Source organism: Macrotis lagotis, chromosome 1 (genome assembly GCF_037893015.1).
Source record: "Macrotis lagotis isolate mMagLag1 chromosome 1, bilby.v1.9.chrom.fasta, whole genome shotgun sequence".
Classification (NCBI taxonomy): domain Eukaryota; kingdom Metazoa; phylum Chordata; class Mammalia; order Peramelemorphia; family Peramelidae; genus Macrotis; species Macrotis lagotis.
The window spans coordinates 376811991-376829004 of NC_133658.1; the positions used below are offsets into that span (position 1 = coordinate 376811991).

General features: G+C 39.0%; 1 protein-coding gene across 1 annotated transcript in view; it reads left to right on the plus strand.

The window, feature by feature from the left end:
- The window catches only part of SLIT3 (slit guidance ligand 3), an 805773-nt gene that overhangs the window by 529492 nt on the left and 259267 nt on the right, over window positions 1–17014 (plus strand). Inside the window, exon 5 of the mRNA XM_074204955.1 lies at window positions 15098–15169. Coding sequence (XP_074061056.1) covers window positions 15098–15169 — 72 coding nt within the window. The remainder of the gene's footprint in view (window positions 1–15097; window positions 15170–17014) is intronic.

The following is a 17014-nucleotide window of genomic DNA, read 5'->3' on the forward strand; positions in this document are numbered from 1 at the left end:
TAACCCCAAATGTTTCTTGGTAACTCTGCATTGTCCAGAGATTGAGAGGAACTTTGAATGCCGCCCCCCCCCGCCCCCCCCCCCCCCCCCCCGCCAAGATATAAATTTACTGGAGGACATGGTCACGAAATTCACAGGGCATGCAAGCTTGGATGGGTGACATATATATATTTTGATGACATAAAAAGTCTTTGAAGAATTTAAGATTGTACATGTTTCATATTTCCCAGATGCTTATTTTATTCATTATTTCACTTTAACTACATAAATTTGTTTTGGTTAAAGGTTTAATTGGGTACTCTTCAGAAACAAAATATTTTTAGTCATGTGGATAGGAATAGGGACTGGACCTGTGATTTCATTGATTTTGGAAACTTCTAGATGATGACAAAACTCTCCTCCCAATGGTGATTCACTTATTCTCTGATGCTTAGATCATTATAGGATTACTTAGAACAGAGACAGTCAGTGGCTTGTCTGGACTCACACAACCAGCATGTGTCAGAGTACACAGTAATAGTGTTCTAAAAATATTTAATCAAGGAAAAATAGATGGATCAGAGAAGGAAGAAGGAAGGAATGGGACATTTGTAACCCATCTAGACTAGCTATTCCTTTAAGGAGCAAGCTTGGAAATAGGCTCATTCTTTGTCATCTAGGAGCTAGACACTAGCAAAAAGATATGGCAGTGTGACTGCAATAATGCAACATTCAGCTAGCATGCAGGTTAACAAGGATAAACTTCTCTGCACCGTACCCTCCCATTTTACCATGTCCATGGGACCAAGTTACCTTTAAGGTTGTCTCTGAAGTCAAATTCACCAGCATCCTGGTTCGGTTATTGAATCAAGGGGAGCAGTTTCTTGTATGTTCTGTCACTGGAGCTTCTTGGTAAAGCTTCTCTGGGGAACAAGCAATAATGCAGGTGCAGGAAAAAGGCAAACCATTCACAGAATTCCTCCTGATTCCCCTACATATGCCAAAATGAAACAAATTCAGAGCATATGCTTGAATTCTGGTACCAACCTCCCCCCCCAAAAAAAAGTCAGAGGTTGAGAGGAGGGGCATGAAAGGAGATGGTGTCTCAGAACATTTGATAATCACAAAATAAATAGATGTCTCTTAGAGAGGTATTGGTGTGAAAAGCTTTTTTCATGGCCAACTTCCCACCCCTGGATGCAAAAGTAAATTATCCAGAATTTATGCCGGTGTGTTATCAACTCACATAACCTCCATCGACCTGTCTACTTATTGACAGTAAAGAGAAAGACAAGCCCAGGTTAGTTATCAGTGATGGAACTAACCGTAGACACATACTGAATTGTGGGTTGGTTAGGTGGAACTATGCTCTTCAACACAATGTCTTTTCCCTTCCTGATTTATACCTTCCTCCTTCTCCTTTTACCCAGGATGGAAAAGATTCCATTTCCTAATTGCAGAGATGTTTGGCATGGGGATGAGTTTATGGAAAGAGAGAAACTCAGTTTGGACCATTTCTCTAGAGAATTTAAGGGAACAAGGACTTTCTTTCAATTAATCAGCAAATGCCTGGCTTCGGGGTCTCAGCAAAAGGATTGATTTACATAAAGCCACTTCTAAAGATGAATTTGACTCCCCCCTTACTCTTCCCCTGCCCACCCACCATAAGGCATGTTAGTGGATTTCAGATTGACAGTGTCAGCCTCCACAATCAAATTAGGGATGAAAGCATCTGATGTCAGCCTGGACAAGGGGAAAGAAGAATGGGGGTGGGGGGGAGCGTATTGTGTGTAAGACACAAAGGAGAATACATCAGGAAGCAAAGTACTTCTTTCATGAATCCTATAGTACTAATAGGCATTATCCATCCTTGGGGAAAAGAAGACACCTAGATTCACTTCTCCAAAACACTGTGGCTGTACATTGCTGGTTTGTTGGCACAGTCCTTTGGGCCAGAAGATGAACAAAGATCAAATCAGGTGTCTGGTTTCACCCAGTCTCTTACCATTAGATTTTCCTATTTGGCAATTGTTCCAGGTCACAAAGATCATGACCAGAACAAAGGCTCCCAAGCACGCTCAGTAGATGAGTCGACTGATTAACAAACATTTTGTTTCCTGCCTACTATATGTCAAGCTAGGCTAGTCTCTAGCTGAAAGATAGACAAATCAGAGCAGACATAGGTTAGTCTCAAAAGATCTTGCCTTACTTGGGCATATAGTCAGCTAGAGCAAAGCTAGAGCAATAAGGCAAAGCCCCTCTAATATAACTGTCCTGGTGCTAAACTGTATTAATCCTAGGGATTAGTGAACAGACTGAAAAAAAATCTGTACCGGTACCATTTGTCTGAGATGATCAGTCAATTATAATGCTATTTCATGAACACAAAGAGCTGTTAGTTTGAATTGCATATGATAATTAAATGAATGGGGGTAGTATTTGCAATAGCATCCTTGATTAACCCTGCCAGCCCCAGTTTGGTGGCTGTTTTGGAAAAGCTGATTCTATGATTGGAGAAAAAGAATTTGATCTTCACTGTTGGGAGAGATGGTTAAATTATTGGAATTACTTGAGTTCTGCCTTTCCTGCCTCCTGTGTTAACTTTATATTTCTTTTTCCTTTTGCCAAAACCCCTCAACAAATTCCATATTTAGAATTCATTAGATCATCTAGTACAGCAAAAATTATTTCTCTTGACTGGGGATGAAGAATCATGTAGGGTACTTCTGTGGGGCATCTAGAATGTAGTTATTCATAATACCCATTCTCCCAGACCTCAGGCTGAGATTTGGAATCAGAATCTGGGTCTAAATGCAGATCTATGTGACCTTAAGCAAGATACTTTCTCTCCCTGGGACACAGTTAGCTCATCTGTAAAAACAAGAGAATAAGACTAGACTCCTTCTAAATCTAATAAATCTGGGCTCATGGGATACAAAGCCAGAGTCTAGGGCTCCTAATGTCAGCTGTTCCACTTGATGTGATAAGTGACCCTAGCAAACTCACCTTCCCTGAGCTCTTTTTCTTTATCAAATGGAAGAAGATACCCACCCAGATCTGTGATTCCCCAACTCATCCACCCAGTAAAACTGTGAGCAAATGCTTCAGTATATCCTACCCCTCTTCTTCTCTCTGGGGTTTTTTCCTCCCCTTCCATAAATTTTGAGAAAGGCATAATATCTCATGCCTTTTTGGAGGGGACAGTTCCCAGAAGTCCTTATCAGTTTCATTATTCCTGTACATCTTTTAAGAGAGGCATCTTTATCTACTTCCCACCCTAGCTCCCAGGATGTAAATACTTTCACAAAGTGTTCAGCCCAGTTCATTCCTGCCTTTTGTCCTAGAGCAGGGATTCCAGAACAGTCCTTTATTTGCTGACTTTGTCTTAGCCTGTTTTTCCTCTCCCCAAGTTTTAGAGAGGAATTAGGACTGTACATATCCAACTTTGCCAACTGCATTTGTTTTATGTGTTTCACATCTAGCCTCCAAGGATTTGAACTTCTATGGTATAAAAGCAGCATTCGTTCTACTTGTGTACATGTTGTCTACCTTCTTGAGTGTCAAGTATTCCCAACCAACTGATAGATAATGGATAAAAGGAAAAGGAAAATAATACCTAACCCTAGCCTAGACTTGATATTGAAATTCAGGTGACCCTTGCTTATCAGGTACAAATTTTTGCCACAAAGTCAGACTAGCCACCTTAAGAATTTTTAAAAATTAATTTCATATTTCTGTTAAGCTATCTGACTATGTTCAGGGAGAGAGAAAGTACCTTTGGCAATAACCATGGCCCTCAGAGGATGTAGGTCAGTTTTTGTACTTTTTCTATTTTTTTTACATTTGTTTATTTTATTTTAAATTTACGGAATAAAACAAGTTTTTCATAGCATAATGTAGTTAAAATATGATTGCACATGAAACTGCAAATCAATTATGTACAACTTGCTAATACTTTTAAATATATGATTAATTTATAATGTAATTTTTTCCTCCCCCATGTCTACTTATGTGTATGTGTGTATATACACACACAGATATATGATTATTCTATATAAATTTTTTATCAGTTTTTTTCTCTGTAATAATAAAAATGGAGAAGGAAGGAAGGATGGACTGTACAAAAGTCAAAGTTGTCACTAGTCTCTAATGACAGCCTGTACATCTTTTAAGAGAGGCATAATTGCTAATCAGGCCCTGCATACAGGATGGAATAATGGTTTCTGGTTATTGAATGAGAAATTATAATAACTAGAGATAAAAGTTGACCATAGAGTCTATATGTCCCTCACATATACAAATGGTGTGACCCTTGGCAAGTCACTTCCCTCAGGCAACTCCAAATTAGAGAAGAGGAACAGAGTTACACCTGTGGAGGAAGATCCCACATCAACAACATTTATACTGCTAAGATCACAGTTCTGGACCCAAATAAAACAAAACACCATACTACAGGTTTGGGGAATATAAATATGGATACTATGTGACTGTGTATGAATTATTATATGGTTAAACTGGTCATATAGGTATATTTTAATTAGTTATATAAGTCTGACATTTAATGCTAAGAACTCTGCTCAGCAGCTCATTAAACACCTAGATGGGGTGACTTAGACATTTTTTGGCCAAGGCAATGGGTTAAGTGACTTGCCCAAGGTCACTCAGCTAGTTAATTATTAAGTGTCTGAGGCTGGATTGGAACTTAGGTCCTCCTGACTCCAGGACCAGTACTCTATTCATTGCACCACCTAGCTGCCCTGGCTTGGACCTTTTTAAAGAGTTTGTCTAAGGAGGCAAAACTGGGGGGTGGGGTGGGGGAGAGATAAAGAGAAAGTATTACTTTTGTTGACATGGTTCTTTCATTTAATAACTTTTTAATAACATGGAAGCATCTAGAGTTGCAAACTCCTGCTGTTCTTTCAGCAAAAGAATATTCAGAGAATAAGCTTTGATGCATTGGGAAATGATTGTTTCTTGCTTCCTGGTCAATACTTTGATTCTCTAGCTCCCAGAGATTTGTAGGCTTCTTTGGGATTCATTTTGGGAGCTCTGCTGTATTCTACCTTGGACAAAAGACACTCCATAATAGAAATGCAGCAGCAGAAATGGGGGCTTTGTCACAGAAACATGTGCTCTGGCCTCATTCAGCTTTGACAGTGACCCAATGGCAAAGATGTGATCTTGCTTATTAAGATAAATTGCCAGCAGAAGAGATTTACTTATTAGGATAAATTCTCAGTGAAGTTCACGTTGTAAACCTCCCGAGGAGCCATTTCTCTCCTGGAAGTCCCTCATGCTGTTTAAGACAAAGGTGAGCAGTGCAATCTTTTATTTTCTTCTTGGAACACATAGTGATATGCAGCCGATGTACTACTTTGGCGGGGGGGGGGGGGGGGGGGGAATGGATTTTTGAAATCTTCACTTAGCTATCTACCTTTGGAAGAATAGACCAAGTATTACCCTTCCTCCCTTCTTTCTTCTCTTCCTCTCTCTGTTTCTCCTTTCCTTCTATCCTTTCTCCCTCCTTTCTCTTTCTGTCCTTCCTTTTCTTCCTTCCTTCTTCTTTCTTTCTTTTTCCCTTTCTTTATTCCTTCCTCTCTTCTTCTTCTCTTCTTTCCTTCCTTCCTCCCTCTCTCTTCCTTTCCTTCTTCCTTTTCTCCAAGTCTAAATCTTGTAAATTCAAGATCATGGGATTCAAAGCCAAAGAATGTAGGGCTCCTGCTTCCATTGTCAGCTCAGCTACCAATTAAATAAGTGACCCCAGGAAACTGACATTCCTTTAGAGTGGTCACCCATTCCAATCTCTAATGACTTAAATAAAGCCAAAAGATCAGTGAAATCAAATGCTTGAACATTGTCATCTCCCACCTGTATTCTCTGGTTTATTCTGTTCTTCAATAAATTTTGAAAAGGCCTATTATCACATGCATTTTTGAACAGGACAGTTCCTAGAAGCCTTCATGAATTGCTTGATTCCTATGTATGTTTTAAGAATGGCATCTCTAGGGGCAGCTAGGTGGCACAGTGGATAGAGTACTGGCCCTGGAGTCAGGAGTACCTGAGTTCAAATCCGGCCTCAGACACATTATTAATTACCTAGCTGTGTGGCCTTGGGCAAGCCACTTAACCCCATTTGCCTTGCCAAAAAAAAAAAAAACCAAAAACCTTAAATAAAAGAATGACATCTCTGCCTGCTTCCCAACTCAGCTTTTAGGATGTAAATATTTTAAGGAAGTGCAGCTATATCTAATTCAGTCCCCCGTTGTCAAGCAGAGGATGGAGTGTGACCATCTGTCTGTCCTCCAATTGATTGATTTGGGAGTCAGTCTGAAGCATTTTTTTTAAAGCTGTGGGGGTTAAGTGACTGGTCTAGCGTCACAAGGCTAGCTTGAACATTCTAGTTCCTAGGGTGGCTAGATGGCAGAGTGGGTAGAATATCGGTCCTGAAGTCAGGAAAACCTGAAGTCAAATCTGGCCTTAGACACTTACCAGCTGTGTGATCTTGGTCAAGTCACTTAACCCTGATTGCCTGGCATTTAGGACTATCTCTAATCATTCTGATTCATATCTGGTCACTGGACCCAGATGGCTCTGGAGGAGAAAGTGAGGAAGGTGACCACATAGCACCTCCTCCCTCAAATCCAATTCACATGCATGTCATGGCATCACCTCCCTAAAGTTATTGTCTTCTTCAAGAAAAAAGGTCAAAAAAATGATCATTTTCATCAACACTGAAAAAGTATTTCCTCAGCCCAGGCCATAATTGCCTTTTGTCCTAGATCAGGGATTTGAGAACAGTCCTCTTTATTTTTCTGAAAAGGGGGTGACCTGCTTCTCCTCACTTCAAGTCTTCCTCTTTTTTTTATTTTCCTCTTTTTTTTAAAGTTTTTGCAAGGCAAATGGAGTTAAGTGGCTTGCCCAAGGCCACACAGCCAGGTAATTATTAAGTGTCTGAGACCGGATTTGAACATAGGTACTCCTGACTCCAGGGCCAGTGCTTTATCCACTGCGCCACCTAGCTACCCCTCCCTCACCTCAAGTCTTAAAGAAGTTTTATACCTAAGGTGATACATGGTCTATAAATACTCAATTCTGCCAAGTCTGACTTGAAGTTAAGAAGAACTGAGTTCAGATCTAGTCTCAGATTGCACTTTCAAATTGTGTGATCCTAGGGAAGTCATTTACTCTTTTTCAGTTTCAGTTTTTCCTGTCTATAAAATGGGAATCAAATAGCAATTGTGTAGTACTTTACAAGGTGGTTTTATGAACCCAGCTGTAAAACACTTTGCAAATCTTAAAGCATTATATACATTCTATAGGCAGCTAGGTGGCGCAGTGGATAGAGAGCACTGTCCCTGGAGTCAGGGGTACTTGAGTTCAAATTTGACCTTAGACACAATAATTGTTTAGCTGTGTGACCTTGGAGAAATCACTTAACCCCATTGCTCTAAATAAAAATAATAATAATAATATATATATATATATTCTAGCTATTAGTATTATAATCAGAAATTTCAAGTCTCCAAATCACTTGCTCTGATGCCTACCACACAAGTTAACTGATCTCACTGTTAGTTGGAGCACATATTTTTAGTAACATAGATTAATTTTAGACCAAGTCAAAAGAAATTTGGAAGATAAATAAATCTACTGTTGCTACCCCAAATTGTAGAAGTCATTCCATATAAAAAAGTTTATTACTTTTAAATTATAATATCCTTTTGGATAATGATGAACTGAATTTACTCCTCTCAAGTTTTCCATTATCTCTATTATGTTGCATTCACAGAAGACAATATACATATATATATATGTATATATATATATAGGGGGTGGGGATGGTTATGAGAGTGCAATAGAGGCAGAAGAGAATGGAGCAATCCTTCCTTTTACTCCATATTCAATTCCTCTTGTTTACTCAGATCATCAAGTCTTCTTTACAATCACTAATGCCTATATCCTGACTGGTATAGATCTCAGAATTATTCTGCTCAGTCTACAGATTCTTACCAAGCCATAGCTGTTGTCCCCAAAGTTCTCCTGTCTGTATATCCATTTAGTCCAATTTTCTATCAGATTCTCTTAGTTGATGGCTCATCCATTTCCCCAAGGAAAAGAGAAGCAAAAAATAAATGTCATCTCTAAGGTTCTTCAAACAATAGCATCCTGTAGCTGTGTGGTTCTATACAGACAATAAACAAAAAGGAATTTTTTCCTTTTTGCCCCCCAAGATCTCTTCCCTTCAGACTTAATGGAAAACATTAGCAGCATATATGTGTTTTGTTCACGACAGGTAATGTAACATCTAAATCTCTCTCCCCTTTTCCTTTCTCCTTCCAGAAAATACAGGCATAGACACACACACACACACACACACACACACACACACATACATACCCCTAATAATCATAACCATGAAAATCAATGGGATGAACTGGAGAAGGGTGGTAGAAGGAATTGGAAAAACAGAATCAAACAATATGTTTGGAAATGTAAAAATTCACCCAAAGTTAAAATGAATGACTAGAATATATTCTATTATGATTTAGGATAAGTTAAAAAACATGATTTCAGACAAGATAAAAATAACAATAGATATGACTAGAAAGATGAACATCTTTCCCCTTCCCCAAAATTACTTGTGGGTATCACTGTTAGCCAACATTTATTAGGCAACTACTTTTAGGACACCATGCTAGACCCTTGGAATATAGACACAAAGAATGAAGAAATCGCTATTTTCAATATAATATAAGCTTGCATTCCAAGTATTAAAGGAACTTTTGAAAGTGAACCTTGCTAGCTAAAAGAAAATCTCCAGAACAAATGTAGTACCCTCTTTTTTCTTCCCTTCCCTTCCCCTTCTAGAAATGAATCTATTCCCCTATTCCCCCCAGCCTTCAGGGACTTGAATAATTTTTATTTATTATATGTTCACTCCCATCTGTACTCTACATATCAAAAACGGGAGAGTTCAAAGTTTCTTCCTGTCTATAGAGATCCTATCGCTTTGATGTGATTGTGAGAATTGTCTTTGGAAGTAGTAGAACTACCAACTTAGCCCCAAATTTTAGAGTACTTGATAAAACAAAACAAAATCCAGCATTCTTTTTCTTGAATAGGAGATGTAAGCACCAGAGAGGCCTCAGATTCAGGCTATATTGTATAATGCTACCCCTAGAGTAAAGGAAGACAATCTATGTATTAGCAGCTCAACAAGGAGGCAAGTTCTACAATAGAAATAATGCTGAAACTAGAGTCATGAAACCTGGCTTCAAATACTGATTTTGTTTCTTACTACCTGTGGGAATTTGGATAAATTAATGCCTTTGGACCTGTAAATTGAAAGTTTTGAATTCAATGATTTCCACAGTTCTTCTAACTCCAGAACTTTATCTGTTCAGCCTCCTACACAAGTTCTCATTTTACTCAGATAAGATTTCTGGGCACTATGAATATGACCTGAGCAAGTATGACAGCATAGTAATAAAGAGCACTGGATTTAAAGCCCTTTAATTTATTGGGACCTCAGTTTCCCCATCTATAAAATGAAGTCATTGGGGCATATACTCCTTATAGTTCTGCCAGTTTTCGATCCTATGATTCTGAAAGTGTCCTCTTCCTGGACAAAGAGAACAAAAATATTCAGATTTTTGTATGGACTTACAAAGGGGAGAGGGAATGAGGGGAAAGGGAATAGAGATGGTACAGGGAAAGAGATGGGAGACATGCAGGCAGTAGGGGGTGGAAAATGTCTTTTACTGATGTACTGAGGACAATTGAGGACTGATATTATGGGGAGGGCTGCGGGAAGCACTTTACAGCAGCTACACTGAAACTAGACAACCTTTCAATCCATTTATCAAAGTGTCTACAGTTCCCGTTTCAAGGCAGATGAAGCAATAATAAATTTGTGAAGAAAGTTAATCTGTGTCCAAAGCATTTTAGTAAATTAAAAAGGGGGGGGGGCAGACGGGGGATATATTGGTTCTTGCCAACTCCGATTTGACTTACTGTCTCCTTAATAAGTTCTCCCTGGTCTTGTATTTTTGGATAGAATAATCAGTCGGTTAATCATTTTCCGGAAGCTAAAGAATGCTCTCTAGCTAATGTAGTTCTCGATTCTTCCAAGACTTTAATCATTTTTAAAATGTACTGAATCCTTTTCCCTTCTTTCCATTGCAGCAAGCCCATTTCCTAAGCCTCTCCTTTTTAGTCACCTGCAAAGACATTGCCCCTTGTCCATGATTCATTTAGAAAGACTACTTAGGCTCATAGAATCATATATTGGGAATTGAAATGAACCTTGGAGGTCATCTGGTTCAACCACTTCCCTTTTACATGTAAGGAAATTGAGACCCAGAGAGGTTAAGTGCCTCTGTATGCCTAGGGTCATGCAGGTAGTGAGTTCACATATTTCTTCTTTTAGGGGGGAAAAATCCTATTTCTGGGGCACTCCCAGAGTTTTTCTGCTCCTCTCTCTATGAAACACCCTTAGCATAAAGGGTGAGCCACTAAAAACTTAGCAGGCAATTGTCCAGAAATAGTCTCCTGGGTGAAATGGACAGAATTTGTTATTTTTATTTAAGCATCAGTTAAAAGTAGTAACTGTGGTCTTTTTCAAGGCTAGTGCTCCTCAATGGCTCGATGTTTTGGAATCAAGCTGAGATAAACATGCTATTAGTGGCCCTCACAAAGGCCCTGCTATAATTATGAAAGGACATTTACAGAAAATGGAGCCTGTAGCCCTGAACTTTCGTCCCTACTGCATCAGTAACCCGTTACAGCTGTCAGTTTGTCAGACCAGTAGAGGTATTTATGAAATCAATAGACTATCCTGCAGATTGATGGCAGTGGTATTGTTATCCAGAGAAGAATAGCTCAATGAAAAATAAAATTAATAAAATTTACAAGCAGATTGTCATAGGGAACAGATGAATTTCTTACAATTTCCTGTTTGGCTGGACTTCGGGAAAATGATGCTGGGCTGAGGTAGTGTAAATTAGGCTTATTAACTATGAATAAGGCTAAGCATCTTACTCAGCTGGGGGGATTTGATCCCAGAGGTGATCTTCCACAAGATTTAGCAAAAACCCAGCATGTATTTTGTTAGCTGTTGACTTTTTTAGTGAAGCTCAGAATTCTATTTGGTTATTTTATTTTATTTTTTCCAATTCCATGTAAAGATAGTTTTCAACATTCATTTCCTGTAAAATTTTTGAGTTCTACATTTTTCTGCCTCCCTTGATTTTCTCACTTCTCCCCATGAAAACGAGTAATTTGATATAGGTTAAACATGTATAATTGTGTTTAACATATTTTCATATTAGTAGAATTACAACAAAGGGAGAGAATCAGGAGAAAAAATATAAAACCAATCTTAAAAAAGGTGAAAATAGTATGCTTTGGTCTGCATTCAAATTCCATAGTTTTTTCTTTGAATGTGGATAGCATTTTGCATCTCAGTAATTTTAGAATTGTCTTTGTTCACTGTATTCCGGATAAGGGCTAAGTCTATCATAGTTGATCATTGTACAATATTATTGTTAATGTGTACAATGTTCTTCTGGTTCTGCTCACTTCACTCAGCATTAGTTCATGTAAGTCTTTTCAGGTTTTTCTGAAATCCACCTGCTCATGATTTCTTACAAAACATTAGTATACCATCACATTCATATACTACAATTTCTTTAACTATTCCCAATTGATAGGCATCTCTTCAGTTTCCAATTCTTTACCACAAAAAAAAAGAGATGCTATAAATATTTTTTCTACATGTGGGTCTTTTTCCCTTTTTATAATCTCTCTGGGATACAAACCTAGCAATAGTATTGCTGGATCAAAGGGTATGTGCAGTTTTATAGCCCTTTGGGCATAGTTCAGAATTCTATTTGTATCAGCATCATGAATTCAGTCTTTGTATATGGTTACTTTCCTTTTCCCAAGCAAGGCCACCCCCCAACTCTCCCCCATTTGTATAGCTTAACTCCTCTTCCAGAGCTACTTAGCCCAAATGATATCTGCACCATGATGTTCTTTGCCCCACCATGGCAGATCACAGCTGTTCTTTCATTGCCTGCCCCAGATTGAGGGGGCAACTATTTATTTAGAAGTATCCCCCATAACTTGTCCTTCATATTTCCTGTACTCTCTCACCAATCTGATGATCTACTTTTAGCCAGTTGGGTGCCTCAAGTTCTTTTTTCATAGTGGAAGAGACAGCAAGAACAAATATAGGAGGGTGCTGTGGGGAATCTTGTTTATCGGTTTGGCTGGGGAGGTCAGCCTCTATTTGACTGGGGCTGAAAAGAGGTTTGTCTCCCAACAGTTCAGTCCCGTCTGTGAGTGTCTGAACAAAAACAATTGTGGCTGCTAGGAGCTTTGGGTATAGACTGGATGACTGGGAGAAATTGAATTAGTTTAATGACAAGAATTCAGTCCCCCCCCACCCTTTCTCCCTCAGCCTGATGGAAAACAGTGGAGTGCCCTCAGTGACACTTTCTGACCCCTGGTGTCATCATGGGTTTTTGTTCAGGGGCCAACTCCAGGCTGGAGCCCTACTCATTGAATCAAGCTGGCCTGGGGGAGGCTGAGTGGAACTCATTGTAAGTCCAATTTGACTTAAACAGATACAGAAAAAAAGGAAAACACATTTAAGATTGTGAGTTCCCTATCATTGCACCCCAGAAGTCACAATGACCTATGACTATCACCCAAAAAATAAAACTGAATCTCCAATATAAGCATTGCCAGGGTACAGTAAACATATCTGAAAGTGATTCCAGTGAGCATCACAGAGAATGATTTCAACATCTGAAGCATCTCAGCACCTCACTAGCTATGGGAGAAAGAAGGTCATTTGTTGTTGTTTTTTCTCACTTCCACTTTCCTCTTTTTATCCCATGACCTTTTTTGGTTACTACTGTTATTTAAAAGAATAAAAATACGTTTTCAGGGAAGGTTGACCATTGTCATTTGAGTGACAGGACCTTCTAGGCATAGTTGGATAGAGTTTAACTTTTTTTTTTATAGATGTCTTTCAAAAATCAGTGAATTTTAATTGGGAGTTCAGAGTTGACTATGTTAACACCTTCCCATCACGGATTAGATTTTCACCCAGATGCTTCAGTTACCTGTATTTATTGAAGAATATATCATGGTTAGGACACAGCACAGAAAGAGGCATGAGAGGCAGTGTTGCATTGTGGCTAAATGATTTTTTCAGTATCAGGAAGACCTGGGTTTAAGCCCCCCTGCCTCTGGTTATGTGACCATGGGTAAGTCACTTAAAGTCTCAGAGCCTTTTCCAACTCTTTGAAACTATGAGTTTGAGTCATAATACCCATTTGCATTAGCAGAAAGATTTTCCATACCAAGCATTCACCATACAAAAATCCTCAAGAGGTCACAGGTCCACACTTCCGCTTAAAATCTAGAAAAACAAATTAACTGACATAATAACATCTATCCTGTGCAAGAATCAAAAAGAGGTAACAGAGAAGTACTTTAGAAAATGTAAAGCATTATTCAAGTCTAAGATGTTACTATGATTATTGAAGTTTTTTTTTTAACTCTGTTGAAATCTAAAGCAGGTGTAGCATGGTATAGTGGATTAGAGCCAGGAGACCTGGATTGCTATTTCAGATACTAATTAACTGTGTGATTTTAGACTCAGATCTCTCAGCCTTGGTTTCTTCTTTTCTAAAATGAAAAGGCTGGACCAGATGATTTTTTGTTTTAGGTTTTTTCAAGGCAAATGGGGTTAAAGTGGCTTGCCCAAGGCCACACAGCTATGTAATTATTAAGTGTCTGAGACCGTATTTGAACCCAGGTATTCCTGACTCCAGGGCCAGTGCTTTATCCACCGCACCACCTAGCCACCCCTGGTCCAGATGATTTCTAAGGACTTCTCCAGCTCCAAATTTGATTACATATACAACAGTGTCATTGACTAAAAAATGTTTCTTTATTTATATTCAGTTCCTACCAATAACCCCAATAACCCCAATTACCACGTTTAAAATATATTTTATATTTACTCAACTCTATACATGTTGTATCTTCCCACTTGCCTGGCCCAGGAGAATGTAAGTTCCTTGAGGGCAGTGAATAATTTCACATTTATCGTTGTATTCTCTGAGCCTAACATAGTAAGCATTTTCTAAATTGAATCAAACTTAATTGAAATAATTCCACAGTTTGGGTTTTTTGGTGTATTATTCTTAGAAAAGGCAACCAAGACCTCATGGTATGCTCATAAATAGGGGGTAATAGTCCTAGGGATCTCTGCACTTGGTGGGAGTCAAGCTGCTAGAGACTAGCCATCCGTTATTGCCCTGAACAGGAATATTGTTAGCCAGAGCCATGCTTTGCATCAGTCCAGCTGCCAATGCAATCTCTACTTGGGGTAGGTTTGCTGAAATGCTATTTGAATTCATCATTCAAAGTCAATGAGAAATACAGGAGTGGGGGATGGAAAGGGGGAAGAGGGAATGTGACTAGAAGATGCATCTTGATATTTTTTAGCAATTTTGCTGTGTTAGTTGACAATTCCCCACTGGAATGTGTCTGCCCCACACCCCCCCCCTCCACCTTGGCTGCATGGTGACTGTCATGGGGCTGCCTGTATCGCGGTGGTCCTTCACCAGCAGCCACCAGAGACTAAGAATACCCAGCAGGTCGATTGTCTTTGGCAGCTGCTGTGTTCTAGTTCCAAGTGACAAAGGAAAAGTAGTGAGATTAGTAAAAGACATGGGAGGCGGGGATGAGAAGTGCGAAAGGCTGTCAGGGCGGCAGGGGGCCCACACTGGGAGGCCCAAACATGGAACTGGGTGCTCGGTATAACAAATAGTTCAGCAGCTCGTGGCCTGGAGGTGGGGGACCACCCACACTGTGCGACCAGGGAAGGCAAAGCTATGCTCTCTGCCTGGTAACCATTTCAACAAATGCTGTAACTTCCAGAACAATGTGGATGTTGGGTCATGGAGCCAGAGACTAAACAATCTGGAAAACACTTTTGACTGTGCCTAAAGAAGCTATGGGTTTTGTTATCTTAATGTGATGCAGATAAAGCTGAGGCCTTGGTGTTTCACCGGTTGCTTTTCTTCTCTTGTTTTAGAGATCTGAGTGAGAACCAGATTCAGGGAATCCCAAGGAAGGCTTTCCGAGGCATCACTGATGTGAAGAACCTGTAAGTGATATTCAAATTATTTGTTCTCCTGACATATGTCCTTTTTTTGGTGTGGGTGTGTGGAGGTTATTGATAACTCAGGATCCTGAGATTGGAAGAGGGGGGAGAGCTTTTTCTTGTATCTATCATCTGCATTTGTTCGACATTTATTAAGGACTTGCTGAACAAGATGCTGGGAATACAAAGGTGGAAAAATAACACAGTCCTTCCTTTCAGTGACCTTCTAATGAGGGAAGATAGCATGTGTATATGTGTATCAGGAGTACTGTACACTCAAAGTCCCATGAAAATAGATTCAGGACTTTTGACTGTTTTCTTCTAAGGCTATCCTTCAATTTCTATAGCAGGTGTACCAGATCAATTATTTTATTTCTTTTTTTTTTCGGTTTTATTTGGGGGAAGTCATTATTCACCTCTTCTCTCATCACCCGGGGGACGTGTCCCAAGACCAGGAAAGTACAACTTGCCCTTCTACAGGAGGGGAGGTAATCATCTTGACCTGATCATCTGACCACCTTTGTAAAGGGAGCATCCTCCAATCTAAATCCTTATCAGCACCCTTCAACCATTCCTTTCATGATTCTCAGGGTGATTTTACAAGTGTCTCAACTTGTCGAGTTGACTGCAGACACCTTCTGAGTTCTTCTGCGCTGTCTGTCCAAGCAACTGTTTTCCATATGTGGAGAATACATATGTCAGGTTTGCAGATGAACACTGAGAGATGGTCTGGTTTCCATATACAAACATCTCTGCCAGTTGGCATCCCCACGATTCAGGGGCAGAACACTCTACTTCCAGGAATGAGTTTTTTATGACTCCCAACTGTCACTTTCCCTATAATTAATGTAGAGATTTTCAGTGTACAGAGATCCACTAGGGAAGTAAGTGATGACTTCCAGATTCATGTTATCAGACTCTAGGTTGCTGAGAAAGATATTAGTAAAGGTTTAGAGCAAAGTTGGTATTTTACATACAGAATAAGTTGAAGAAATGAGAGCAGGAGATGAATCAAGGGGGAAAGTAGAGTTGTTTGTAGGTTCTTGAAAACAGTACGCCCATATGAACTTTTGAGACAGATAGTAACTATGTAATCCTAAGCAAGGTACATACTGCAGTCTGACTCATAAATGGGGAAAATAACATTACTTTTTCCTAGAGTTGTTGTGAGGATCAAATGAAATAATTGTAAAACATTGTAAGTTCTAGATAAATGTTATTTATCATTATCATTATCATTATTATTACTATTATTTGTATAGAACCAAGATTAGACTGCAGAAGTTCTAAAAGAAAACTTTACAGACAGATATAGGTCAGACACAAGAAAAAACTGCTTTGTTCTTTCAGTTTCCTTTTTTTTTTTAAAGAAACCCTGGCATAGGAAAATGTCAACTTGTAAGCCAGATAAATTTATAACAATAGCTGGCATCTAAATAGTGCTTTAAGATTAAAAAACAGTTTACAAGTCATTTTATATTTCTTTACACTTACGTTTCTTACAGCTCTATAGTGGAGGTGCAATTATTATCCTCATTTACAAACTGAGATATAGAGAAGTCAGTGACTTGCCCAGAGTCACTCAGCTAGGGAGTTTAGATCTCAGGCAGGATCTAAATTCAGGGCTTTTTGATTCTTAAGTCTTGTGCTTAATATACGGTGCCACCTAACTTCTAATAATCCCCTATTGTTGTATGTAGCACTTTTAACGTTTTGAGGTTTTATATCATTTTGTACTTCAGGGTTTCCAGGAACTTATAAATGTTCACAGCAACAAAATAAGTACATAAGCTAAACTGCTAAAGTATTTATCTGAAAGGCATAGACTTAATCTTACAAAGTTTCTCA